Source organism: Phalacrocorax carbo, chromosome 11, assembly GCF_963921805.1.
Source record: "Phalacrocorax carbo chromosome 11, bPhaCar2.1, whole genome shotgun sequence".
NCBI classification, from domain to species: domain Eukaryota; kingdom Metazoa; phylum Chordata; class Aves; order Suliformes; family Phalacrocoracidae; genus Phalacrocorax; species Phalacrocorax carbo.
Genome location: NC_087523.1, coordinates 10,845,438 through 10,872,731, shown reverse-complemented (window position 1 = coordinate 10,872,731; position 27,294 = coordinate 10,845,438). Strand labels below are relative to the sequence as shown.

The 27,294-nt window shown below is 36.2% G+C and overlaps 1 protein-coding gene across 2 annotated transcripts in view; it reads right to left on the bottom strand.

Annotated features, from left to right (window-relative positions):
* The window catches only part of LRCH2 (leucine rich repeats and calponin homology domain containing 2), a 56,862-nt gene that overhangs the window by 14,498 nt on the left and 15,070 nt on the right, over nt 1-27,294 (bottom strand). The window contains exons 2-18 of one of the 2 annotated variants that reach the window (XM_064463014.1): nt 23,660-23,804; nt 21,054-21,180; nt 18,853-18,958; nt 18,620-18,756; nt 18,275-18,408; nt 15,767-15,854; nt 14,613-14,724; nt 14,212-14,309; nt 14,058-14,125; nt 13,717-13,821; nt 11,690-11,767; nt 8,123-8,191; nt 5,604-5,652; nt 4,354-4,470; nt 2,053-2,097; nt 1,548-1,598; nt 430-487 (exon numbers count right to left, since the gene is read on the bottom strand). In XM_064463014.1, coding sequence (XP_064319084.1) covers nt 430-487; nt 1,548-1,598; nt 2,053-2,097; nt 4,354-4,470; nt 5,604-5,652; nt 8,123-8,191; nt 11,690-11,767; nt 13,717-13,821; nt 14,058-14,125; nt 14,212-14,309; nt 14,613-14,724; nt 15,767-15,854; nt 18,275-18,408; nt 18,620-18,756; nt 18,853-18,958; nt 21,054-21,180; nt 23,660-23,804 — 1,587 coding nt within the window. The remainder of the gene's footprint in view (nt 1-429; nt 488-1,547; nt 1,599-2,052; nt 2,098-4,353; nt 4,471-5,603; nt 5,653-8,122; nt 8,192-11,689; nt 11,768-13,716; nt 13,822-14,057; nt 14,126-14,211; nt 14,310-14,612; nt 14,725-15,766; nt 15,855-18,274; nt 18,409-18,619; nt 18,757-18,852; nt 18,959-21,053; nt 21,181-23,659; nt 23,805-27,294) is intronic. The other variant, XM_064463015.1, reaches the window with a different exon arrangement.

Sequence of the window (27,294 nt, the reverse complement as noted above, 5' to 3'; positions counted from 1 at the left end):
AACAAAGCTCTAAGCCATGAAACTCTCAGCAAAGCTCTGCTCAAAGCATCCTTTCACAGGACAAATAAAATATCTACTTCTCTCGAGTCCTGACGGCTGAGGCAGGAGGGTTTCAAGAACAATTGCATGCTGTTTCCCTCCTCTCTGGCAATAACTAATTATGAACAAAATAGATCAGTGGGGAAAAAAATAATTTAAAAAAAAAAAAAATCACTGTGCAACTTAGGGAGCTTTCAATTATTCACTCACCAAAGCAGCTGTCTGTACTACCCCAGCACTGTGCTTGTGATAAGTACATTAAGTGGATTGCTGTACTGTGGTGCCTCTTCACATTCATTCCAATTCATGCATCTGCTATCCTTACCATCTAATCCAGCCTGGGAAATAAACATCTGTCCTATCATGCTATGTTAAAGAACAACAGCTTACCTGACCTTGGTTTGAGACCAAATGGACCATGAGCATTACTATCTGTCCTTTCATAATCCTGTTGAAAGAGATTAAAGTCAATTTTCTTCCATTCATTAAGAGATTTAAACTTTTGTTCCCATCAAGATAGTGTTTAAATCATTCTTGCCTAAGAAAAGTGAGTCCTGCTTAACTGTAACACACTCTTTTGAAGGGGACAGTATAAAATAATGGAATGAAAATAAGCTCACTACATGCAGATAAGATCACCTTACTGGGGAAGAAAAACAGCACCATGTTAACTAAAATCTACTCTAAACCATTTCAAACTATGCAAACCTTTCAGTGAACACAGTTCTAAGCCAGCTGTAAGCAAATGCAAGTATCTTCCCAACACCTAGCATAAAAATATTTCTTAAGAAATGTTTACTTTCAGTTATGAAGATACAGGTTTTTCTCATTTCACCATCTAAAGAGTCACACACACTCAGTAATTTGGTATGTACAAGAGAAACCCTTATTTCAACTCATTTCACTGTATCTGGGAGATGTTCTCACTCTGCTCCCTCAGGATCCTTATTGACGTGAGGTGGAAATTTAAATCTTTGGTATACTTTATTCAGAGCTCACAGAGATGACATGGACATTCCTTGAAAAGGAAGCAACCAGTGAGTGAAGCTGCAAGGCTGCACCACAAAGGCGACAGCCAGAACTGTAAAGGATGAAACCCTAACAAGTGTCAGTACCTTTGGGTTCCCTGTGATATACAAAATATGAAACCACAAGTTTTACTTAAAATCCTCTGGCTAGCTAGTGCATAGGGGACACCTACAAAATATGACAAATTTTATATTTGTTTTATTAGCTATTTAGGAAAGATAATGGAGACATAGTAATGCACCTTTCTACGCATCAGTCAAAAAGAAAATCTAGGAGACATCAGATAGCTGCAAAGGTAAAACAAGCTCAAATATCTGTCTCTAGTTTCTATCTCTTTTTCCATTTTCATTATGATGAAATACTTCTAATTGCAGTTTCAAAGGAAACTAACAGCTTTATATCTGCATGGAAAACCTGGTGACAAGTAATGCACACAAAGAAATGTCTGTTGAATGAAAAACAAAACCACAAACTTGTACCTCAGATGACACAGGAGACTGTGGGGACACATTAGTATTATCACTGTCTTGCTAAAAAGAAATCAAAGAGATGAAATCATAAAAATGAAAATTATGATTTGACAAGAAACATGAAATTATGAAATACACAATACATGAGACATGCAACATTTGTCAAGTACTTGACAAACTGGCAGCAACTAAATTTAAGAAAATTTAAATCAAGGAAACGCTGTTCACCATTTGTGTCGAATATTACTTTTAATGTTACCTCTGCTTGATAGGTGAATTAACTTTCCTATTACCAAAGCAAGCAAATGTCCTACTTTTCCCCAGTACACAATCTCAACGACTTGTTTCAAATAAAGGAGTATATTTATTTCCACTATGGCTTTGGAATGCAAAGTTTGTTTGCGCAGACTTTAGCCCATGTTCTGCTGTTCTGTGACTGTGGCTCATAGGTGTCCATAAGAGACAAATGAAAAACAGATTTTCTCAAGTATTTTACACAATTACTGTTTCTCACCTCATCATTTTCATTTCCACTTGAACTCTTTCTGGAAGACTTATACTGCAAAACACACACAATTATTACTTTAAAAATGGAAGTATGGTTTTCATTCGACCTAAATGGCTGGGTATCACTCAGATGTTACTTATTACTGGTAAAGCTGCTGAGGAAAAAAACACGTTACAGAATCAAAGGAGCAAAAAAAGGAATAAAATGGAAGAGGAACATCTAGTTCCTAGGCTAGGCAGGATCCTCAGGTTACTAAGAATTTAAGAGCATTTTAAAACTAAATACTTTTATAATGTGAACTCTGACTGCATGTAACAGTTGATCCAGCAGAAAAGTTCTTAACAACTGCTACTCCGATGCCTTATTTGTTAGAAAAAAAAATGTGCAACTTGTGAAAGTTACTTTTACAATGTGTTTTGTTATGTAACTTTAAGATTGCTTACACTTTGAGAGATTGACTTTACATTGTAAAAAACTAATAATAAGAAATCAGTATTTCCTTTACAACTTCAAAGCCTGATCACATCATTTTGTTTAAGACCAGCACTTCTTCCACAGTTCTGTCTGATCTGTTGCTCGCTGCCTTCATCACTGTCCCACTTCCCAATTATCCTGAAAGTGTAGGAAATGAAGGAGGGACAGAACACCGCGTTTGTAAATTTCTTCCTTTAAGAAAATGTGTGTTTCATTGTCTGCAGAGCAAGTGTACAAAAAAAATTACAGAAAACCATTTTGGTTGATAAAATTGTGTTCAGTGGTAAGATTCTTTTTACATATTTAATGCAACAAGGATTTCAGGTCCCAGCGAGACTTCAGTGCAGTGCCACGTGAAAAGGAGTTCTGATTCTCATGGGCGTTTTCCTACCCTTCTGCTGCACAGTACAATTGCACAATAAAAATATATAATATGTAAAAAAAGAGATGCTCTACAAATACTTCTGGATGCTGATCCATGTAAGTTTTCCCTGTTCTAATGATGCCCATTGCAGTAGTTTGACCTGTGTTCTTAAGCTGTTTGTGTTTGGCAGTACAGATATGATTATTCAATGAACTTTTTCACCAAGAAAACATGGACATGATATGAATTGTATTTTCACTGGTTTCTCAGGACAGCAGCGGTACCTATGTTTTTTCCCCCTCAGTTTGCCATGGAAGACAGACTTCATTTCAGTTTCATCTGCAACAATGATGCAATAAGCAATTATCAGTGATACAGTGTTTTTTTGTTACTGGTACAGCCTGCTTAACTCACTTTTGAGACATCTCTACAGTGGTATGTAATGTAGTTTCAGGTACCTACTTCCATCACAGAGCTCAAAACTGCAATCTGTCTTACCATTTAAAGACATCCTTTAAAGTTAGAGAAATCATTAATGCAGGTCGTCTGTATTGACAGCACAGCTGTTTTACGAGTCAAATAACTAAATTCTGGTTTTCTTAGAAGTTTCTCCCCTCCCCCTCAAAGGCTGCAGGGCAAAATTAATTTAGGGGTGAAAACCCTGGAAAGATGTCAGTAAAATACAAATTAGGATACAACTCTTCAGGAAAAAAAATTAATAGCTTCTATAATCACAGGAATGTATCTGAGCTGTATGGAAAGCTCTGCTTTTCCTAGAATTTAATTTTGTTGAAGTTCCCTAGCACTTCATAAAGATGTCTGATGGCAAAAGACTGAAGAAACTAATTTCATAAGTGACAAATTTAATTTTGTCTCAACCTAGCACTGGTTAGAATTCTCCTATTTCTTTACCATACCCCAGAAGAAATTTTACCTAATGCTGCTGTAACTTCATATCTGTTTTGCAATGAGCAGACACTGACATCTGCTGACCAATGGTACACACTACAGCAGCAAAGCAATACAGAGAAAATTTCCTCTCTGAAGTGCACACTAATGCAGTGAGAAGCAAAACGCATAAATCATTCTTATAACCAAGCTGCACAAAAACATAATGTATATTTTCCTTGCACAAAAAAAAAATCATCCCTCAAAATGGATAGGGAAGGACCTAAGACTGAAGATTAGTTTCTGGCTTTACCAGAAGACAACTGTAAATTATTTTCTTTTATTTAAAGGATAAACAAAGTATTCAGCCTATTTTATCCTCCTGATTTTCCTGCACTCTCACATTACCCTAATACATACATTAACTCAAAAGAGCCAAACAAAGAATTACAGGCCACATGCAAGATTAAAAGCATGACAACCTTTGAGGTTTTCTTACCTTTACTTACATTAGTTATACAGTTTCTTCCACTCATTAAAAAAGTGTCACTTACCCACCCCCACCCCCCACCCCCCATTACCTTGAAATACTCTTTTCTAATTTGTTTACTTCTCCTCCTTTCTTCATTCTGCCATATCACTGGCTGTGTTTCTGGCCAATTATGCTCATCCATTGAGTCCTTCTGGTTTTCCAGTGGCTACAAGGTTCAGAAATATTTTTACATAAAAGGTAAACATACCTCATGTGCATTAACATAAATTAACATGAACTACAATTATGAATTTTTTGCCTCCCTCAATCTAGCTTTATGACATGAAAGTGCCATCAGTCTTAATGGTGATCCTGGTAGAAATCATTTATTTCCTTTCAATTCCTAAAATATATTTCATAGAAGAAAAAGAATCTATGAAATGATTCTTAAGAAAAATAACACCCTTTTCTACATTGAGCCTAATTTTTGCAGGTGTATTACAAAGCCGTCTAAGGCTGCCATAAATAACTTCAAAGAATCAGTTAGAAGTGTGGTTAGGCACTGGCATATCTGATTTCTCAATCTGAATACTCATTGCACAGGAAAAGGATGGCTACAACAAGATAATTCAAGTATTTGTTTGTGTCTAAAAGATTATACACATCAACTAGCTGTAAAAGAAATCTTTCTTTCAAAGTACTGTATTATGCAATGTATTCTGCAGAGACAGCTAAAGTAGACTTATTCTTAAAATACCAATGACTATGTATACATGTCTACGTTATGAAAATTGAAAGCAGACAATCTGAAGGCATCATTTCGTAAGTTTAAAACTACATTTCCAATTATTTCTTCATATTACTATATCAGGCCATTTAAATCGCTAATTAAACCAATTGTAAATACCTGATGGGTTAAGGTCTAAAATTTTAGACAAGTACTCTCTATAGTTGCACTGCAACTTTATTGTATCATGCAAGTTTCTCCGTGAGGTATGGGGAATGAAAGGCCTACATAATTCAAACCATTTAGAAATTTTTAACAAAAAAAGAACATTATAGTGAGATAAAAAATTATGTGTAAAGAAATACTAAAGCCAAGTAAAACTTATGTCTCATCAGTTTCACAATCTTAAAGCTAATACCACATGCTCTTAAAAGGCCTCCATTACATACAAGTCCAATTCTCTTGAAGCGTAAGTTCTTTAAAAGTTTTATATCTTCCATACATAAAATAACTATGCGTGTAACCAACCGTATAAACATATACAAGTTCTCTGCCAGAAATACAAAACCAAAACAAACCAAACAACCCCACACTCAAACATGAAGCCACCACATTTACATTTGAATATTTACCTGCCAGCTGTATGGAGACACCGGAGAATTCACTTCATCTGTTGAGATGCTAAAAATTAAGATGAGAGGCATCATGAAATTTACTACTCTTTTGTATACTTTAAAGTACCAAAAAAGTGATCACTATTACAAAGCAGCCTCTCTGCAGCACTGCAGTATTTTTTGGCTACCTGTATATGGTTGTCATCAGGTGGCTAAAAAGCATGACCATTTTATTAAAATCTCAAATAACTTTTCACTCTCCTTTACCACATACTGACAAAAGGTCTTTCACACTACAATACTTTATTCAGATAAAGCTTCTTAAACATGCTGATCTTGTTTCTAAAAGCAATCAATGGAACATTTTGTTCAAAGCTGACAAAATGTCTATTCTTGAACTTTTGGAAGACTCACATGCTACGTTTCACTGTTAGCTCTATACAGTAAAGCAGAAGCTTATACTAGTTGGGAAGGGAACAACATTTTAAGATGGGACAGTGAAACTGCAAAATCTCAAAAATACACTCTGGAACGCGGACTGCCTGAGTTCATTCAAAGTTCTCAGGAAAATAAAAATGTTTAGATTTCGTGTCACTTCAAATTTTTCTTTCTAGATCTTTCTGTGAAATTCACTTCTATGATCTTACCAGCAACCACTTCATTCACATTCTGACAGCTGGCTTAGAAGCTGTGCAGTATACCAAAAGGCTAACAGCGGGAGATCGAATGCAAGAAGGATATAACACCAGGAACAATTATAAAAAATCCTAAAGGGAAAGCACCTAGGCACTTAGCTTCTGCTACTTTGTATTCATTTTCCTTCCTGTTTGCCTCAAAGCAATAATGCTACTTTTTAAAGCTCTTAGGCACAGGAAATTTGACTGAATAACGTCCAATAGCTTGATAAGCAATCCAATTGAGAATTGCAGGAAATGCTGCAATAAATAGTTGAGTTTTGTTGTAGATACATATGTATCTATTAACTAGGACATGTTCTACATGTGTAAATTCTTCAGGGTTAAGACAGTCTTTCTACTCTGTTCCTTATGCATGTGATTTGTGTTCCTATAGATCAGTGCAATAAACCAACAAATATCCTGCAACATCTATCTTATCTTGTGTGCACATGTCACACGGGGGTGGTTGGAGGTTTTTGGAGGGTGGGCTTTTGTTTGTTTGGGGCTTCTTTTGAGGGGGTGTGTGTGTGAGAGAGAGAGAGAGAGAGTTTTGTTTTTAAGTCTCAGAACTGTTTGTTTCGTTAACAAAACAGGAAAAGGTAAATTTAACCTTTCCTGGATTATCCTATAATATGAAGGCCTAACATAGCTGTACGCTACAATAGGAGACAGCATCCCAAAGAACAGAAACTGTATGCTAACTAACCAAGGACTGCAAAGCTCCAAATCCAAATGAACAGTAGTTGCACCAAGGTTCATGTAACCACAGAACATGTACGCAACTAGTTCTTTAAAACCACAGATATCAATGACAGAGAAGATAGCCAAAACAGTATGTATCACAATCAAATATCTACACTGTGTCCCTTTTCTGTTCAAGTAAAGGCCTTCCTGATGTCTACCTGAACTGTAGAGAGCTGTTACCACCCCCAGCGCTCTCTAGCAACACCTACAGCAGTTATGGCTTTGGATTCCAAGATTCACAGACAAACCAGGATCTGGACACAAGCACATGCAGATTCTTTTGAAGGAACAGATTTTACAAAACTATGGGGCTGCAAAAATCGAAAGCCACCATTCAAATGTGAGTTCTCATTAGGAAGCTGCCAGTAAAACCTCCCCCTCTTTAGCTTAAAATACATTCTTTCTTGACCAAATTGCTTAAAAGAACTGACCTAGGATTCCTTAAGGGAGGGAGGGCTGAAAACTTGCTAAGTTAGTTCTCTTTCACCTGTGTAATCAGAAATGTGAGGCTATGATTTCCCAATTTCCTAAAGACAAGGCTCTGGGTATTTCTGTTTGCTGTTGGTTTGTGGTGGTTCTTCTTAATTCAAAGAAAGAGTATAAGCGTACAGCTTCTGCAGACAATGGATTCCTCATCGACACATCCTCCACAAACAGTAAAGGTTTTGCAGGCTGAACTCCCAGCTCCCTCTTAAGAGCACAAAAGGACTGCCAGGGAGGACAATTTAGATGCCTAAGCACAGCTACAGAACCCCTTTATGTAACACAGGATCCAAGACATCTGCACAGGACTGTTACCTATGGAAGACATGACCTTCCAGACTGGAACTGGATACCTAAAACCCCACTGAATGCTGATCTTTAGCCATCTGAATTGCTGCCATAATCAGACCCACAAATTAGTTTCTGGATGACATCAAGTTTGCTAAAGGCTCAAAAGAATAGTGGTTTGGGGTTTTTTTTAAATCTGAAGAAGCTCAAGAACAGATTATTTGCATAGCTACTATTTCATCCTGAGCTAAACACATTATGACAGAAGATGGCAGTAGCAACAAAAATATGAAAATTAAATTATTAAAATATTGAAAGCTGTGACACATTTAAGTATATCAATACCATTTTTCAGATTCCATTGGCTGCTTTGGCCTGTTCCTTGTGCTTACTGAAACCGAATGATTAAGAAGCCTAGAAAGAAAAAACAACATATTTATTCCACAGCTTTGTAGCTAAACCCTTTTCTTAGAACATATGTCACTTTCACTATGTAACATTCCCTGTAAATAAAAAGTTTTGAACATTAAGGTGACATTTTCTATAAAATTAGAATATGTATGTGCATACGCATATGAAATCCAAGCCCAATCCTGCTTCCATTTAAATCAACAATATTGTTTCCAGCTCTTCAAATATTTCAAGTTCTAAATTTTAAAGAAGTAAAACTTTATGAAAATTCAATCCAAAATGAGGTCTCCTCTTATTTTTCTCCCTAAATACATCCTATTTCAACTAATCTTACACCTGTGTAAAGTTATGCTGCCCTCAACACAAAATTAGAAGACAGAAGATAGTCAACCTAAAGCAGACAAGAAATGACACACAGATTGAGCACAAGTAGTCAGTCAGCAGGAGCTGGTAAGAAGGGAGCTGAGTAAGAAACACTGCAAGTGCAAATGAAACATAGGGAAAAGGGAGAGGTGGAAAAGGGAGAAACAGACTGAGAACTAAATGAGAAGTCTAATGCAGAAATGAACCGATGGAAGTTCCATTTTTCTAAATAGTAAACAGACAAAAAAGCCTAAACATAGATTCAGAAACCGTTTTTCACCTGGAACAAACACATACTAGACATATGCGCACACACAAGAAGATATGAGCTATTATGGGTGTTTAAAGTGTTAAAAATAACAAAACTCTCAGTAACACTTAAAACTAAATGTTTTCAAGTAAGTGTCATGTTGACCAGTAACTAGAATGAATAATTCTGAATTCCTGGAGGTGGTAATATTACATTTTGACACTGACTTCATGCATAACTGATCAAAGTATATTTACACTGAGTTATACAGAGAACTAGAATCAGAAAGAATTATAACACTGACTATTCAGTAGAAGAAAGCAGAACAGTAGGCACCTTGTTATATTTCATTATAATTACATAGGGCAGTACAACTACAAACTTTAAATGATTGATGATTTTGAGACTTCTCTGATTGTGATAACTTTGAAGTCAGTAATCTCATTTGTAGCTTAAATCTCTGTGTGAACCTCAATTTAATGGGATTATGAGAAGTTAAGCCTGTAAATCAACACAGACTGCAGCATTCACAGTCTGCAACATCTGCTCCCTATATTTTTTCTTCAGAAACTTAATTTTGAGTTGCATTCTAGAATTAAATTATACTATAGCCTGAAAAAGTGTTACAAAAATTTAATATGCAGAGCATAGGTTATCAAACCATAATATAAGCATGCTATTTTAAAGTAATTAATTTTTAGACCAAATTCCCATTTAAATTAGCCTTATATCTTCCACTGCAAGCCAGGAGAAATTCAGAAAGACTTTGTAGCAAGACGTGACCATTACAATAAAATGAACTTTAAAAATAGACATTCAAGTCACCTGAAGAGTTTGATGTAACACTTGCCTCAAAACTGAAACTATCAGTGTAAATTCAATGATTGTAACACAAGCTTTTTTTTTATACTCATTTTATAGAATGTAAGAAAAACTATTCAGGCTAATTCAAACATATATACACACATGCACTTTTCAGCTACTCTGTTTTTATGAAACATGTAATTATGTTTGAGTTTATTATAAACTTGGTTTATAATAAACAAAGTATATTTTTATACTATGTAAACAAAATCACAATCATTTTTGAAGCTTCCTGTTTAAAAACTGAAGAATACTGGTGGGGAAGTAACAGCAAGTTCAGTATCTGACAGGTTAGCAGTTACTAGTCCAGCCAGAGAAATATGAATTTCCTGCACAACAAGGAACTTGGAAGTTTTTAGTTAAAGAAAACAGTGAAGAAAATTAATCTGAATTTACTAAATTGCAGACTAAGGAATTGATGGCAAAATAATTTCTTCAGCTGGAAAGAGGGGGCAGGGGTGGGGTGTGTGGAATCATGTTAAGGGCTGTCTTCCAGGAAATACAATGCAAAACCGAGTATGCAAAATGAAAGCACAAGTACCTCAGAAGTCATGCTCTTTTAAGTGTGGTAGTAATGGTGCAAAGATTACAGTAACTGCTTCATTCATACTACAACTCATAAAACAGTTTTTTATTTGATAAGACAAATCAGTTATCAGGCTAATTACTTACTGATGGTCATACTGAATCACTAAATAAGAACTTGCGTAAGACCTGTGTTAGTACTGCAACTAATTTCCTACTTATGGTTCCTACTAACCACACAAATTCTGTTGTTAGAGGTAGCACACAGACTACTACTTTGAAAGGGTTCTAAAACTCATACAAACTTTGAAATATAAATTACCCAACAGGACATATACATTGACACATATTCATATATATTAAACTCAGAAAACAACATTGTGACTCATTTTTCTAGTTTTGTATCAAGCAAGTATAACATCTGCTCCAAACTGCTGACTAGATGGGAGAAAAAGGTGATGGCAAGACCAATGATGATATCGGAAAATATTTTCTAAAGTTTGACAATTTAAGAAGTGGAATCTCTTCGGTCACTTGCACTTCCGTATTTTGAGCAAACATAACACCGTGATTAAGAGACGCAAATGAAGTGAATGATAGTAATGCTATTTCAAGGTTATCTATCTTCAAGTTTAATCAAGCAAGCACTATCTAGGATCTATAAAGTGTATAAGGGCACTAGAAATCTTTTACAGTGAGACAAAAAGAAAACCTATGGATTTTAAACTAATTCAGGAGCAGTCAGTCTTCACATATGGCTCTTCTTTGTGACCCTAAGCTGTGCTCTTAGGGATTTAGACAGTTTTCGGAGGTCACTGCTGTCAGGTAAAAAACCATACTTAACTTTGATACAAACTGAAACACGCTTATTTGGTACTAATGAAGATTATTTAATCTAAACTCTGCTACCTCCTTTTGAAACAGATGAGGAATATCCAGAGTAAGCTACAGGGTTTCAAAGTCTGAAATCACTTCATTCATCACCTACATGTCTGAGCATAGTCTACACAGCCCATTCCAGATTTCTTGTTACCTGTGAGGTTTGTCTATCTGCAAACGCTTCCCTCATGGCTGTCAAGTGCAAAACAAATCGTCACTGGTCATGCTAATTTGAAAAAGGTCACTTTAAAACCAAGACAACTTTACTTAAAAATCAAAAAAACCCTGAATAACTTTTGCCTGACATTCTATACTTGAGGTACTATTTATTAAAAAACAAAAACCTGAAGAGAAAGCATGCCAAAGGTACAGGAAATTATACTTCAGCTTTGGACTCCTTTAAATGTTCTTTGGAGAGTTGCCTAATTAAATATTTTCCTTATATAGTATTTTATCTTAAAGAACAATAAATGCATTGCAATCTATTTTTGATAACAAAATTATCTTAGGCTAACTTAGCCAATCCCTTTATTCTGTTTTTGTTCAAGAAATGGCCAAAAAAATGTTTCTTTTTCCACATTTTAACTTTGGAAATCTGAAGCTCTACAAACACTTTATACCTTGATGCACGTCCTGCTGCCCTTGTCCTCTGGAAGAGTTTTTCACTGAATGAAGTTCTACAGCTTAATGGCCTTCGTCTGTATTCATATTTCATGTACACCAAAGCCAAAGACGGAGGAAGAAAGCAGGATAGGTTGATGGGAGAGGACAGGGAAGTCATTAGCATAGCAAGCAAAAAGAAAGAGACTGCATAATATTTAAAAAAAAAAACCCCACACTGAACAAACAAATATGATTAGTAAGAAATTATTTTCTGATGCTCATTTTTCTGAGAATTCTGTTTACTCAGATTGAACATATTTTCCACAAGTAAACACAAATAGCTCCACTAAACTTCTAAATATTTTTCTTATTGCTGTTTACGACAATAAATTTTTAGTTCACAAAAGTATGGATTTATAATCAGGGCTAAATTTCACATCAGTGGTGATTTTGCCCTCACGTAAAGATACACAAGCAAGCTCTGAAATATAAATGCCAAGCTAAGAAGTAAGACTTAACAACTAATAAGATTGCATATATCTGAACAGTTCAAGAGCAAACCAGAACCATTAGCAAGATAGCTGCATACAACATATGATGAGTAAAATTTAAGTTGCAGTACTTCAGAAGAGGAGTGGCTTGGTATTTCAAATGGTTAGATAGCCAGGCAATATTAAAACTATTCAAACGAGACCCACATGCAATACAAATAACCATCATATAAAAACCTAATATAAGAAAAAACCCACACTTATTCTCTCTTTATTAACAAATTAATGAGGAAATTCCGCATTCTTAGCCTTTTTCGCTATACTTTTGGTAATAAGAATGTATTAGCATTAAGATTTCATTCTTATTTTCCCTTCCCAATGTGAACAACCAATTCTTAAATACACTGCATGGAGTTATAAGTAAAACCTATTTTATCTTTTCCCCATACAAACACTACTGCTATTATTTTTAACTAGTATAAAAGGCTGCTGAATTTTTAAAGCTCTGCAATACATAGTATCAGGATATCAATTTCTCTAACGGCTTCATGTGTATTTGAACTATCTTAAAAGAAAAACAGCAGTGCAGAATCTCATCATTATACAGAAATTCAAAAGGAACAGAAACAGTGTTTAAGCTAGTATGAAGTTAAATCCATTACTGTGGGATAATGAATGACTAATAACCTATTGTAGTTAATGAACTAACTACTAACTACAGCTTTCACCTTTCCAGAAAGGGCTTACTCTCAAAGTACGTCACTGGTTATTTGCCTGCTTGGTGAAGGAACCAGAGAGCACTTGGGTTCTACCCTAGCCTCTCCACATCCTACACAACTCCAGGTATTCGTTCCTGCTCTTCCTTTCACATGGTTGTTAACTTGTTCTATTACATTCCTCTACTCTGCTGCTTGTTCAACAGCTCCTTTTCAAGAATCACTCTGTTGTGGTGCCCAGTATGAAGTGCCAAAAGTCAAACAGTTCATCAGGATGAACTCACACCGTTCAAGTTACTTATTTCTATAATATACATATGCTCTGTCATTTGACAGAATAGTTGAACAAACGTCCCCTTTAGTCTATAGGAAATTTATAGCTCACATCAGACTGAAGTGAGGAAATACCACCTAAATTACCTCATTTTTGAATAAAAATAACCAGTCACAGACTGTAGGCAGGTTCTATAACTCAAACTTCGACAAAGTCATTTTAATGTTACCAATAATCTCCTTATACAACAATTAATCACACCTACTTAAATATACTGCTTTGAAAAACAAAAAACACAAAACAAAGTTAACATACATCAAACCAGAAAATCAAGAAACTTTCACATTCATCTCTTCCTCTCCATAGGAGGTACATCACTGCTTCTGTAGACAGCAATTTAATGAAAAATAACACAAAACAGGTTTCTTGAAAGAGCTTGTCACTTTAACTGTTTAACAGCTGGACAAAAAACTGTTCTCAAAATAAGGTATCAAGAGGTTTTGGGTATAAGGCAGGTTAAGCAATAATTGTAACACAAGTTATCCTAACTAATATTGTCATACCTGTGTTTTTGCTCTTGCTGCAGTAACTGAGCTGCTATTTTTCTCAAGTCAGTCACTTCTTTGAGTTCGTCATCATCTTCAGCCAGCAGCTGTTCTTTTTGAAGTCTGAAAAATTAAACATTAGTGACTTGCCTGGCTTCAGGAAAGCCAGACACAGAAACAGCTACATTATTGGACAATAATTAAGAAGCACTTCCTATAAGCTTACTTTCTGTCCAAGAAGGAGCACTTACGTGTTCAATATGAGACTTTTTTCCTCCATATGCAAGGAGCTTAAAACAAAACTACTCTCACCCCCAACCATCAATAAAACTTTCCCAAAAACGATCAAGACAACGTACCTTTTTTCATCTCCCCAGTCCTCATTCTGTTCTATTTTCTGGGATTTCTCCGGGTGTTTTCCCCGTTCCTTACACAGAATGAAAAATAAACTTAGACTTGAATTAAAAAAAAAAAAGCCTGTTGAACAGCTTTTCTTTTGTGGAGCTATGCTACCTTGATATAAGACGGCAATGGTCCAACCTGTACATCTCCTTGCTCATGAACAGCTCCCTCTTCTGCATTTGGATCAATATAATCATAGAGCTCGTGGTCTAGGGAGGAATGATGAAGAATGAGAAAGATGATAGTAAACAGTTCTCTCAACCAAATGTTATTCCTGAGAGGTAAAGTACTGAAGAAAAACATCAGATAAAGATAAAACCATGAGATCATGTCTCCTTGTGCTAGAAATAATTTTTCTTTCTTACTGGCCTTGTCTATTTGTGATTATTACATTGTTTTCTGAAACGATGAAAATACAATGCCAGCACATGATCATTTTCTGCAATTTTCTTATATTACCTAAGCAAAGGTACTTCTGTTACCTAAAATGACAGATGCACAATGGGTATTACCTTTCTGTGGATCGAGTTTACTTCCTGTTACATGATTGTCATTCCTTAATGTCTGTTCCCTTGTTGATTCCGATACCTGGGAGTGAAGGCTGATTGTATCATCATCAGATGGCTGCAAAGACAGTCACATTTAATACAGAACTTACATATAAATTACAATATTATGATTTGCTATGAACTCAGAAATTATAGTGCAACTGACCCTGTCATGATGGATGGCTTCCAGGACAGAGGAAGTAACATCAAGTCAGGTGTGTGGGTGTTTTTGGGGGGATGGGAAGAGCATCTAAGGAAATCATAGTTTAGGGAGTAACAGCAACCATTCCGTATATACTATAATACTGAAATACAGTGTTTTATTCAAAGAGGTCCAGTCCAGCCCTGGTCAGTGGACTAAGAAAACTGTACTTAGGTACTTTCTTATCTAAAGCCTCCAACTACACTGACCCTTGTTAGAGCACTGCTGGGTGTGGGGAAATCACAGCTTTACTTCTATTCATTTGGCATTTTCTTAAAAACCCACCTAGTAATACACCTTGTTATATAGTTTTCCCACTAACAATCACTCTGCGTTTGAAATAATTCTCTTCCAAGTTTCAGGAAATCTTTTGTTCTAAACTATTCAGCTTTGATATCATTGTTATTAATTACAGCTCCTTAATCTAGATATCTACAGATACACCGATAACTTGTAGGGATTTTTGTTCATTGCTTTAAGCATAGCAGATCATCCAGAAGTTTATCAAAATTCAAACAATGAGGATTATTAACATATACAACACAAGTTTAGTCCAAATAAGCTTTCTTAATTACATTAGTTTCATTAATAACAAAATAATATATTCTGTATTTTGTGTAGAAAGCCATTATGCACTTCACACATTAAAAGATCCAAACAATTTCTTAGGTCAGAATTCAGTTTTAAAATATATGAAATTTAGACTGGACTGAACCGTAACCAGAAAAGTCAAAGCAATATGTAAATAATTTGTGTCTGATACTGGCAGTCCATTGGTTTACACTCAACTGTACAGGTGTTCAAAGAATGTTGAATGCAACTTAATTAATACAAGTATTAGATATAAATACAAAATACAAAAGGAGGAAAATTCTAACACATTGAAGTAACAAATTCGACAGTGAAAAATACTCACTTCCGTTGTGGACAACCTTTTATCCCCATTATCGCTTCCGATGCCAGAGTCTGGTCCATGATTTTTGTTGGGATAAAAGTCCTCCATGCTACATCAAGAAAAATCAACACAAAAAAACCACGAAGGAATAAAAGAAACAGTAGTTTTATTCTTCCAGAAGAAAACAAATACCCTTTTAAAAATACGTTCTCTATATTCATCTACAGTTGCTGAATCAGAATTTTTGCACAATGCCCCATGTGCAGAGAACAAATTCTTCATCTCCTACAAGAGTTGTTAAAGAAAAAAGTATCAAAGTTAAAGTGGAAACAAATCTATCTCAGTACCCTCTCTGTATCTGTGTCATTTTAGAATTGTTCTATTTAATTCAAAAATATCATCTTTAGAAAAAAAGGCCTCCTCTGAAAAACTGCAATTCCTTGAATTCTATTGGCAGACATGGTTTTCTACTAGTAGCAAATATATACCCCCTAGTAGACTGTCACATTATAACTGTTTAACTCTGCCTGAATATCTATTAAAAATTTCATCCAAATTTATGTCTTTCAAAGACATAAAATCAGCAGAATCAGCAGGATATGTTTTCCAACTGTGCAGTGGAGCTTGGTTTACATCATAATATTATCTGAAAAGTTTGATTAAACAAGTTCTCACTACTACAAACATGACATACAGTGGTAATAGCCATGACCTTATTCCTCTGCAATACATGTTAGTTTCAAGCCTTAATTTCAGTAGAAGTTCTGGGGAGCAGTTGCAGACCACAGTTTTAAGGGGCATTTAGAAGCTAGATACAGGCACTATGGACTAATTCCCTATGGTACAGTTGCCTGAGACCAAGACCATGGACTGAATATGATGGTTCAGATAGCTGTGTGTAAGCTTTATTCATAACACCACAGAGTCTGGCTGGAGGCCTGTCACTAGTGACGTTATGTTTCCCAGGGGTCTGTGCTGGGTCCAGTCCTGTTCAACATACTCATCAATGACCTGGATGATGGCATAGAGTGTAACCTCAGCAAGTTCACTGATGATACCAAGCGGGGAGGAGTGGCTGATACACCAGAAGGCTGTGCTGCCGTCCAACGAGACCTGGACAGGCTGGAGAGCTGGGCCCAGGGGAACCTCATGAAATTCAACAAAAGCAAGTGCAAGGTCCTGCCCCTGGGGAGGAACAACCCCCCGCACCAGGACAGGCTGGGGGCTGACCTGCTGGAAAGCAGCTCTGCTGAGAAGGACCTGGGAGTGCTGGTGGACAACAAGCTGATCATGAGCCAGCACCGTGCCCTTGTGGCCAAGAAGGCCAACGGTGTCCTGGGGTGTATAAAAAGGAGTGCGGCCAGCATATTGAGAGAGGTTATCCTCCCCCTCTACTCTGCCCTAGTGACACCACAGCTGGAGTGCTGTATAGTTCTGGGCTCCCCAGTTCAAGACACAGAACTACTGGAGAGAGTCCAGCGGAGAGCTATGAAGATGATCAGGAGACTAGAGCATCTCTCTTATGAGGAAAGGCTGAGACACCTGGGTTTATTTAGCCTGGAGAAGAACAGACTATGGGGGGATGTTATCAATGCTTATAAATATCTGAAGGGTGGGTGTTAAGAGGACGGGACCAGACTCTTCTCAGTGGTGCCCAACAAGATGACATGGGGCAATGGGCATGAACGGGAACACAGGAAGTTCCACCTCAGTATGAGGAAAAACTTTACTGTGACGGTGACAGAGCAGTGGCACAGGCTGCTCAAAGAGAGTGCGGAGTCTCCTTCTCTGGAAATATTTAAACCCCGCCTGAACATGGCGCTGTGCCCCCTGCTCTGGGTGTGCTTGCTCAAGTAAGGGGGTTGGACAAGATGATCTCCAGAGGTCCCTTCCAACCCCTGCCATTCTGTGATTCTCTTGATAACTTTCATCTTTCCTTCAGCCTTGAACAGAGAGAGGCACAATTTGCATGTGGTATTTTAAGAAAATAGGCAAAAAGTATTGTTCTATATGGTTTCCAAAGGCAAGCCAACCGATGACAGAAAATACAAAAGCATTCCCATTTATTAGTCAAGAGGTATGCAATACAGAAGTACAACAAAATATTCTGCACTTTTTGACCTTGACTAATCTAACAAAAAAATCCATGGTATTTCGCTGATGTTTGTTTCCCTTATTATGTAAGTGGGAGGTAGACTTTCCATCCAACAGACTAACTCTATATTCAGGACATTTACGGGAGCTTCTCATCTACTGTTTTGACATATCTGTTTGGGAAGTTTTCCAATAAATAAATTTAAAATACATCTTTATTCTGATTTCCAAATCTTTAGGGAGTACAGTGAAAATTTTTCATAGCAACTCAGATGATCCAATTAAGCTTCCAGTAACACAACCTTAGAAGTTAAATACTATGACCCCTAAACAAAGAACAATTAAAGTATTGAAATTACAGCTGTTATCTGTAATAAACAGATCACTTCACAGCAAATGCTAAAGTAAAATAGAACAAAAAAACCCACTCCTCACCTGTCTGTGAGTGGCTGGGAGGGGATTCGTTTACCTAATGATGGAAGATCCAAAGAATCTGGTTTTTTATCAATTCTGAGGCACGCCTGAATGCTGAGGAATTTAAATATATGTACTTTACCCTTCAAACATATCTGTTGGGAAACAGACAAAAAAAATCTTACTTACATAGCAAGTCTTTTGAAAATGCACCCCAACATATAATTTCTACATTCAGTTTGTACCCACAACTTCCCACTAGAAGAAATACAGCTGAAAAAAATGAAAACCAGATTGGTATAAATTAGAACACCTTCCTCTTAGATCCTAATGCAAACTTCTCAATCAGTATGCTTTAATACTAACCTGTGCTGGTGGTATCTGCATTGGATTGTTATCCAAAACTATAACTTGTAAGTGACGTAACTTTCTGTAACAAATTGGAATTTCTGTAATTTTATTACAGGAAAAATCCAGCTTTACCAAGGGAAGGTCTCCTAATTCTGTATTGGGGGAAAGGAATAAAAAAAGGAATCAGGTACTGTTTTAACACTTCACCTAATTTACCTGCATCAAAGAAATGAAGACTAGTAGCTTACCATCTGGCAACATATGGAGATTATTTCTTCTTATGTTTAATTCTCTAAGTGACTGCAATTTTCCTATCTGCTGGGGAAGAACCTGAAGTTCATTACAGCTAATATCCTAAGAAAGATAAAATAAAATAACATCTTAAGCGAAATTAAACAAAGGAAAACTGATATCAAAGATACTATAAAGCATACTATTTAAAAAATCATATCTTTCTATTTTTTTCCACAAAGGGAAGAAATACCATAACAGATCTCACTGTTTCTTCAGCATTTAGTGATTCATGTTTCAGAAATTCAATTCAAAAAGTTAAACCAATGAATGATGAAAGACTGGGTTTGAGATTAAAACTGTAGCCTAGGAAGCAGGAGTTCCTGGTGTAGTTCCCATATCAGTTAAAAACTTCTTGTGCTACTGCTGACAAATGATTTGCATTCTGCTCCTTTTATAAAAATTCTTCTTCCCTAGAAAACCTTAAACCAATCCATGTAACTAAAAATTTACAAAAAGCAATAGCAGGCTCACCAACTTTTTGGATACAAGCACTAGAGGGTGACAAAGCTGTACCAAGTGAGCACAGACTACAGCTATTTTTGCCTCTAATTTAGCATTTATTTATGTAGTCCAGACTGAGTCAATCACATTGATATGACTGTTTCTAACTTTTTTTTCTGATTCAATAAAAATTACTTCACAGACTAGTTTCCTAGACTAGAAAAACTGGAAGCCCATTTTAAAGGCAAGCTGAATCAACCAGAAGCCAGGCCTTAACCAGACAAATCCAGCCTCCTTTTCTACTACACAATTCCAGAGCTTCAGCATAGGCGCTGCTCGTCTACTTTTGCCAACCATGATGCCTGCACATAGCTGGTCGTTACAGAAAATACAGGTTGCTTGGGATCACACGTTGTCTATCTATTGCAAGTTCTTCTCTGTCCACGTCACCTAATTTAAGATGGGACTCCCTTCCTAAAAGCATCTTTCCAGTGTATGGCTTAGTTAATTTTTTTTTAATGTACATATATACACATATACATTATATACAAAAATAACTTATATTTTAAACAGGTTTAAACACAGGTACTAGAACAGAACTCTAATATGTCCTTAATCTGACAATTTTGAAAAATAAGCCAAAAATACCAAATACCAAAAACTGTTTTGCAACTCTGGAAAACAATCGCTTCCTGAAATCAATAGCCATGATCCCACCTTGAAATCCTATGACACTGAAGTGAGTATAAATAATTTGTCACCAGAGCAGAGGACACTAGAAAGGCCTCACAAACATTCACAATATCTCATATTATTTGTAAACTAAAAAACAATGTTGATTTATAGCTCAGAAATTGGGTCATGTTAAAAGAAATCTCCAGGGCATATACAGCTACTCTGGAAACAGGGTAAGGATTGCTTGCAGCAACCAAAGAGATCACACGTACTGGGGGCAAAGGGGGAATCAGACCTAGCCCAAGCACCAGGTCATGAATAATTGTGCATTGTTTTCAAAACACGAGATTAACACAGTGCAATGATCAGAAAAGCCCAGAATATTAAGAAATATAGAGAAAGTGTGTATATATATATATACACACACACAAAGCACAAACCTTTACTATGCCATAGGATAGAATCGTTGCACAGACACATAAACTGTGAATATCACGCATCATTCTATTTACCCCAATCAAAATAAAGGAATAGCAGAAATAGAGGGGAAAAGGGGTGCGGATGCACAGGACACACAGACAGACACACGGGACCGACACAGAATGTGACAACAATTGAATGGCATCACTTGTCTAAGAGTACAGAGTACACAGAGATGAACTCTTCAGCTGGAAAGAAGATTCCTGATAACATATGAGAAAAATAAACAATTACGATGACTAAGGAAGGTAAACAGAAAAACTCATACAAGCTCATACATACTCATACAAGCAAGCACCTCAAATGAAATAATCTGAAGAGCAATTTTATTTATGAACCTCTTAGGCTTTAGTTAACCCAACATACTGATTTGTGTTTAACCCCACTTTTGAATCTCTACAGCATATTGCACCTGGAATTTGAGCTTAAACAGTAAGAAAAAGCAGTAACTGAATTTGTATTTTGTAGTTCTAGATTTAAAAATTTATTTATATTTTTCTTACACTGTAAATAAACTGCTTATAATTTACTTTGTTAAATGGTTCACAACTGTACTTACCAACTCCATTAGATCTCTCAACTTTCCAATTTCTTCAGGAATGGAGACCAGCTTATTATTACTGACAACCAGAACTTTAAGTGGAAGATCAAACAGGTATTTTGGCAATGTTGATAAAAGATTTCGACTTGAAAGAAAGAAAAATGAACAAGCAAGGCTAGATTACATTCTTCTTTTTAAGTCTGATGGGGAGTCCGAGATGCACATTGTACAAGTTTTCTCCTATTCCAGAAGATATTCTCCACCTATTACAGTTCATCTAAATTTAAGCTGCAGTCTCCATCATTGGTTCCTTACCAGATAAAGCCCCTATCAGATATGTGAATTTTAGGTCCCCATCTCACTTGATGAAATAAGTATGTACTATAACTGAATCTAACACTAAAATGAACAATCTGTTAAAATAAATATATTTGATGTTTGCTTTTATTCTGCTTTCTGATACCTTCAGAAGGACCACCTGATCTGACAGTCTACTAATACAAAGTTGATGGTCTTGGCAAACCAGAACTTCTTAGAAGGCCATTGCTTCTCATGTCATGTGGTCATATCACACTCGAGCCATCACAAAAAACTCATAACGTCTATTTATTACTTTGCTGAGCATTAGTCTGGAACGTAAGTTTTAATTAAAATTGATTTGTATATGTCGTTTTCCAACTGCATGCACATACGTCTGCTTTCTACACAAGAAATATACTGTTACTGACAATTTGATTTAAATCCATATTGGAAAAACTACCAGCTGCAGACTGCCACTGCCAGAAATACATAGAACTTTTCTAATAAGGTACCTGGACATTTTAAAAAGCCATTGGAAAACAGCTTGTTCAGATGTGGTATGAAAGCAATTCCTTTCATACATAAAAGTAAAAAAAATTCAGTAATTGCTCTTGCTTTAAGTAGAACTGTGTAGAGGCCAGAAGTTCTATCTAAAAAAACCCCGAACCTTTTAAGTGTTGACATTTGTGTTCACACTATACTAAGAAAAACCCAGAAGTTTTACTGTTTAATTGATATGTATCAGAGCGCTGTTTTCATATTTAACCAAAGCTTTTTACATTATTTTTCTCCATGACTACAGTTTATAGCGCTGCAGAGCCAACAAAAATAAATTTATGTCCTTGCAACATTTCAGCTTCAAAAAAGTACTGCAGTTTGACGACCATAAAATGAAAGTAAACTTCTAAAAGTATCTTTATAAAGGTAACGTATTTATTCTGTTAATTCTAAGTGAACAATACAAGTATGTTTTAGATGTAGGTATACAGTAAGTCTCTTTTTTTATGTTGTATTTCAGACATATGACAGGCATTTTTGGTTGGAGAGCATGAGAAGCAAAAATATCATCTTCAAGTGAACTTTTTAAATTGATTATAAAAATATGCAATGAAACAGTCATTCTCTGCATCACTTAAATTTCTTTTTTTTTTTTAATGAGCTGCCTACTTTACTGTGCATTGCAGAATGCATTTCTTCAGTCATCTGAATCCATAATTAAAATTTGATATCATGTGGTTTTCTTCTGTAACAAAATATTGAAACAAGCCAGCCAGGATTTTAGCCTGTTCTTCAACTACTGTAGTCCACATGTTCATGCATTCTGAAAACAGTCCTCAGACATTAGCACAAAAATGAAGACAATGCACAGTAAGGCAAATGATGATTAGAGGAGTCTGCTCTTAAAATAACACACAATGCCCAGATAGAACTACTTGCTACTTTACACAGTAAAGAATTGTATTCAGCACCTCCATTACAGTCAGAAGAGAAATGGGCTGTTGCTGCTCTGTGAAGAAAGTTAGGTCAAATTTCTTTCAGAAAATGCTGTGCTTTATCATACCATTAATCCTCTTTAGAACCACCACAGAACAGGCTACTCTTAAATTACCACTATAAGTACAATATTTGCAGATTTCGAGACATACTTGGGGGGTTTTGTGGGGGTTCTTTGTTTGTTTTGTTTGCTGCTTTCTTTTCTAAGGATCAATTCACAGGCTTCTTTCAAAAGAAATTCTGGAACCAAATCTCATATGTTAAATAGGTCTTAGCTGAGAAGACTGTTTTGGACTTGATGTAGTCAATATAAGAAACAAGGAATAATATGGAACACAGAATCTCTGCTCTTTATGGAAGGGTTCTTCTAGATTCCCTCTCCATCCAGAGCTCATATTGATCTGTTCTTCTGGGAAGATCCAACCATGTTTTCCAAGTTTAAGAACAGCAATACAGCAATGGATGTAAATGATGTGCAAAATGAGTAGGGCCTTCTGGCCAGAGTAATCTACCTTCTTGAGACGAGTATATTTTTACATGTGTATTCTAAATGTTATCTGTCTGCATAACATTACAAAAAAAGAAAACTATAAACTCTTCTCAGGTACCATAGTTTACTGACTGAAATTTCATCATGCAGTCAACTTGCCCCTACAAAGAAAGCAACAACTGCTGGCCCTAAACCGCCAAGGGTAAGGCAAACAAACAACAGAGTAACCATCTACCTGGGCAAAAATGTGAGCACAAAGGCAGTTGATGACCTGATGAAGTAGAATGCCACCTCTCCAAGGTAAGTTATATAAAGACCAAAAGTAACAAGCATTACTCACCTAATGTTAAGGTAGGTAAGCATTTGCAGGTTTTTAATAGATTCTGGAATGGATTTGATGCAGTTGTGATACAAATTTAAAGTTTCCAGTGGTGCAAACAGCCAGACATCAGAAGGAATTTCAGTAAATCTGTTCTTTGAAAGATCTAGAAGAAAAAAAAAAGTCTTTTTAGTAAAAAATTTCCCTGCAGTAAGAGGAGATAAAAGTACCCACTATTATTCTTGTCATGCTCTAAAAATTAAGGTGTTGCAAGAAGTGTAAAATAATTCAGTTTTACCAGACGCTACTGCATTAATTAATACATGAAAAAGGCTTTGAAAGATTATTGTCTGATATGCAATTATGACAGAAAATAGAAATATTACAGGAAATCTAAAATGTATTACCCACTACATAATTAAGAACATTTAAAATGCAACTGAATATCAATTATGATTGCCCCTCTTCTATCAGTCTTTGTTCTGTGTAACTGTTGGGGGTTTTTTCCTCCAATTTTAGGCACAACAGTAAGTCAAGGTACAAACCCACTAAACATGACTTTTCTTGTTTGACAGCTACGTTAAAATCCAATTTCATTGTGCAAGATATCTACAACGCTAAAGTAAAGTTTGCAAAAAACCTTACATATTTATTTTGCTGAAGAACTACAATTCTCATCTAAAGAATATTCTTCATTGTAAGCACAGTAACCAAGACATTCTCCATTTACATGTTTATAACTTAACTAAAAAGAGAATAAAGTCACAAAAACCAGTGCCAAATTCATCTAGCTATAAAAATAAGGATGCAATTTAGCCTAGCCTAGGAGCAGAAAGAGGAGATATCTTTGACAATGGAAACATAATATTTGAACTAGAGTTATTTTGACAAGGCGTGCCTGCATTATGCAAATCTGCATGCAGAAGATACAAAAAAACGCTGCACTGCAAAAATGAATACTATCTCTGACTATATGAAATCTTTTAAAAGACCAGAAAATTCAAGTGGGGTGTGACCCAAGAATCCTGGAAATTATCAGTTAACTCCCAAAACCTGCGTCATAGAAAGTACATGAAACTATCTTGGAAGAAAGAGATATTTTCTTGAGAAGGACTGCCTGCTTTTTTAAAAGTAACTCTGGTTCCCACCCAAGATATTTCAAAAGGATATAGTTTCTGAAAAACTCTGAACAAACTCTTTTAACAAAGAAGCAATACAGATCCCTTGCTATTTCAGGCTTTAGTTCTCAGTTTAACACTTGCATGAAACAAATGTGTTCCTGCTTAGCTCCTATCGCATTATCACAGGAACAAACAGTTTGTTCTACACCAGACTGAAAAAAACCAACTAGAGTGTGGCTGGAAAAGGGGCTCAAAGTCACCATCAGTGAAGAAGAGAGCTCAACAGCCTGAAGTGTAACCGGCAAACCAGCGGCATTGCTTGGGGCCAACACTGGAATCAATATTGTTTAATATCTTCATCAACAACCAGGAGAACAGGATAGAACATGCCCTCAGGGAGCACACAGTCAACACCAAGCTGGAATGAAGAGGCAACTCACATGCTGGAGGGATGGGATGCCAGCCAGGGTGACCTTGACTGGCAGCCACCCCACCCATTTTAATAAAGGCAAATGCAAAGTCTTGCACCTGTGGCAGAATAACTCCTCACAATAGCGTGGGCTGGAGAAGAAATGGGTAGAAGATAGCTTTGCAGAGAACACACAATGCTGGTACACAACAGGCTGAATGCAAGTCACCAGTGTGCCTAGCAGTGGGGAAGGCCATCCGCACAGTGTGCTGCAGGTGCCCAAACAAAATGGACTGGTACAATGAAGCATCACCTTCCAATGGCATTATTTTTTGAATTAGCCTCAACTTTGCTTCCTGAAGTCTAGAATATGTGAAATTTGTGAGCTAACTGGCTGTCACTCCATCATTCCTAACAAACTCCCTAATTTCTAACAGACATTCTCAAGCTAAACTATCACGATGCCTTCCTTTACATCAGGCTATCTACTGCTGACGCTGTATTGTGCAAACTGTAGCTGCAAAAAGCAGAAAGATTAATGTTGCAGGATTGGCATTCTTAACGAAGTGAATGAAAAATGGAATAAAGTTCACTAAAACTAAACATCACAAATGAAATTAAAAAGCTTTATTAATAAAAGTTTAGCATAGCTCAAGAAAGTTTTCACAATAATGAGGTTTGTTTTCTGTTTACCACCACATCAGTTTTCAAAACATTATTGAAAAGTGGCAGCTTTCACACTAAAGAGTTCTCTGCAAAATCCTTTTTAGGTTAAACAAAGGCTCTTTTATTCTAATATTCAGCAGAGTGGGACAACTGTGTGCAGAAAAGATGCACAGAGTTTTATTGCCAGCACAGTTCTACAACCTCCACCACATGATGAACCGATAGTCTTTGATACAATCCCATTCTGAAGAAATCAGCTCTAAGGCTCTTCCTGATTTTGTTTTATCAGCAGCTGGAAAGGTAACTGGAGGCTAGTACAAAGATCTAGTCCACAAAATACAAATGACAGGATCCTACCCTACTGCCACAGATCCAAAGAGCAGTACTGTAGGTTGTATCTGAGCTGGAAGATTCAAGAGTACCATGAGAACATAAACACACTGTATGTGCGTGCGGCCATATCCCAACCACACATCTTGGAAAGACACAGATTAAAAAACTTTGCCATTTCTTCTGCAGAAATAACCCCCAGAGGTGGGCCAGACAACTATAGTGTCCACCAATTCTCTGATCTGGACAATGACTGGACCAGAACTGTAGCACTCAACTGACAATATAAAACCAGCTGTGGTCTCTAGCCTGGCCTGAAAAGAGTCACATTGGCACAGTCTGGTTAAAGTCCCTTAGCGTACCCTCATACAAAAAACCCATAGGATTTCATATTAGAAGAAAATACACAAATATTGTGAAATTGTTATACTGCCGTTGAAAACACTTCCCTGAAAACAATGCCTTAAGACACTGTTGGGCAGGGACTCCACTCCTCAATTATGAAAGACAGAAGTCATATTAAAATAGGAAATGATACCCATAATCTGTCAATAATGAAATAAAAAGGTAAATAAAGAGCTGGGAGATAGTATGACTTCTCTTCCAAGTGATTTTTCATAAATCCATTGCAAAATTGTATTAGAATAGCCCCAGGGATTCAGATCTTTCTAAAGAAAAAAATTCAAGTATATAGTTTTCCACAACATTCATATAACAAATGTACTTACAAGCTTTCTTAAAAAAAAGTAATGCTATTCTTTATCTAAAGTGAAAAACAACTTCTACTGCAGAAACGTTTTCACAATGAACAAAGAATTTCTAGATGAGTTCATCTACTACGCTAAATAAAATGTAGATGTGAAACTTATGCAATTTCAGTACCTTTTGAAGACTAATAACTCAACGTATGACTGAGAAAATATTGTAAGAAAAAAATGAGGAAACTTCTGGTACTCAGTATGCCTCTATAAACAAGACAGACTTCATCTCAATCAAAATGGAAGCATGCTGCTGGCACTTAAAATGAGAATGGTTTTGTGAAGGTTAACAGACTGAAGAAGCAAGGAAAGCTGCTGAATGCACAACCACAGATGATTTAAAATTAAAACTCCTCTACAAGTGAGATTATA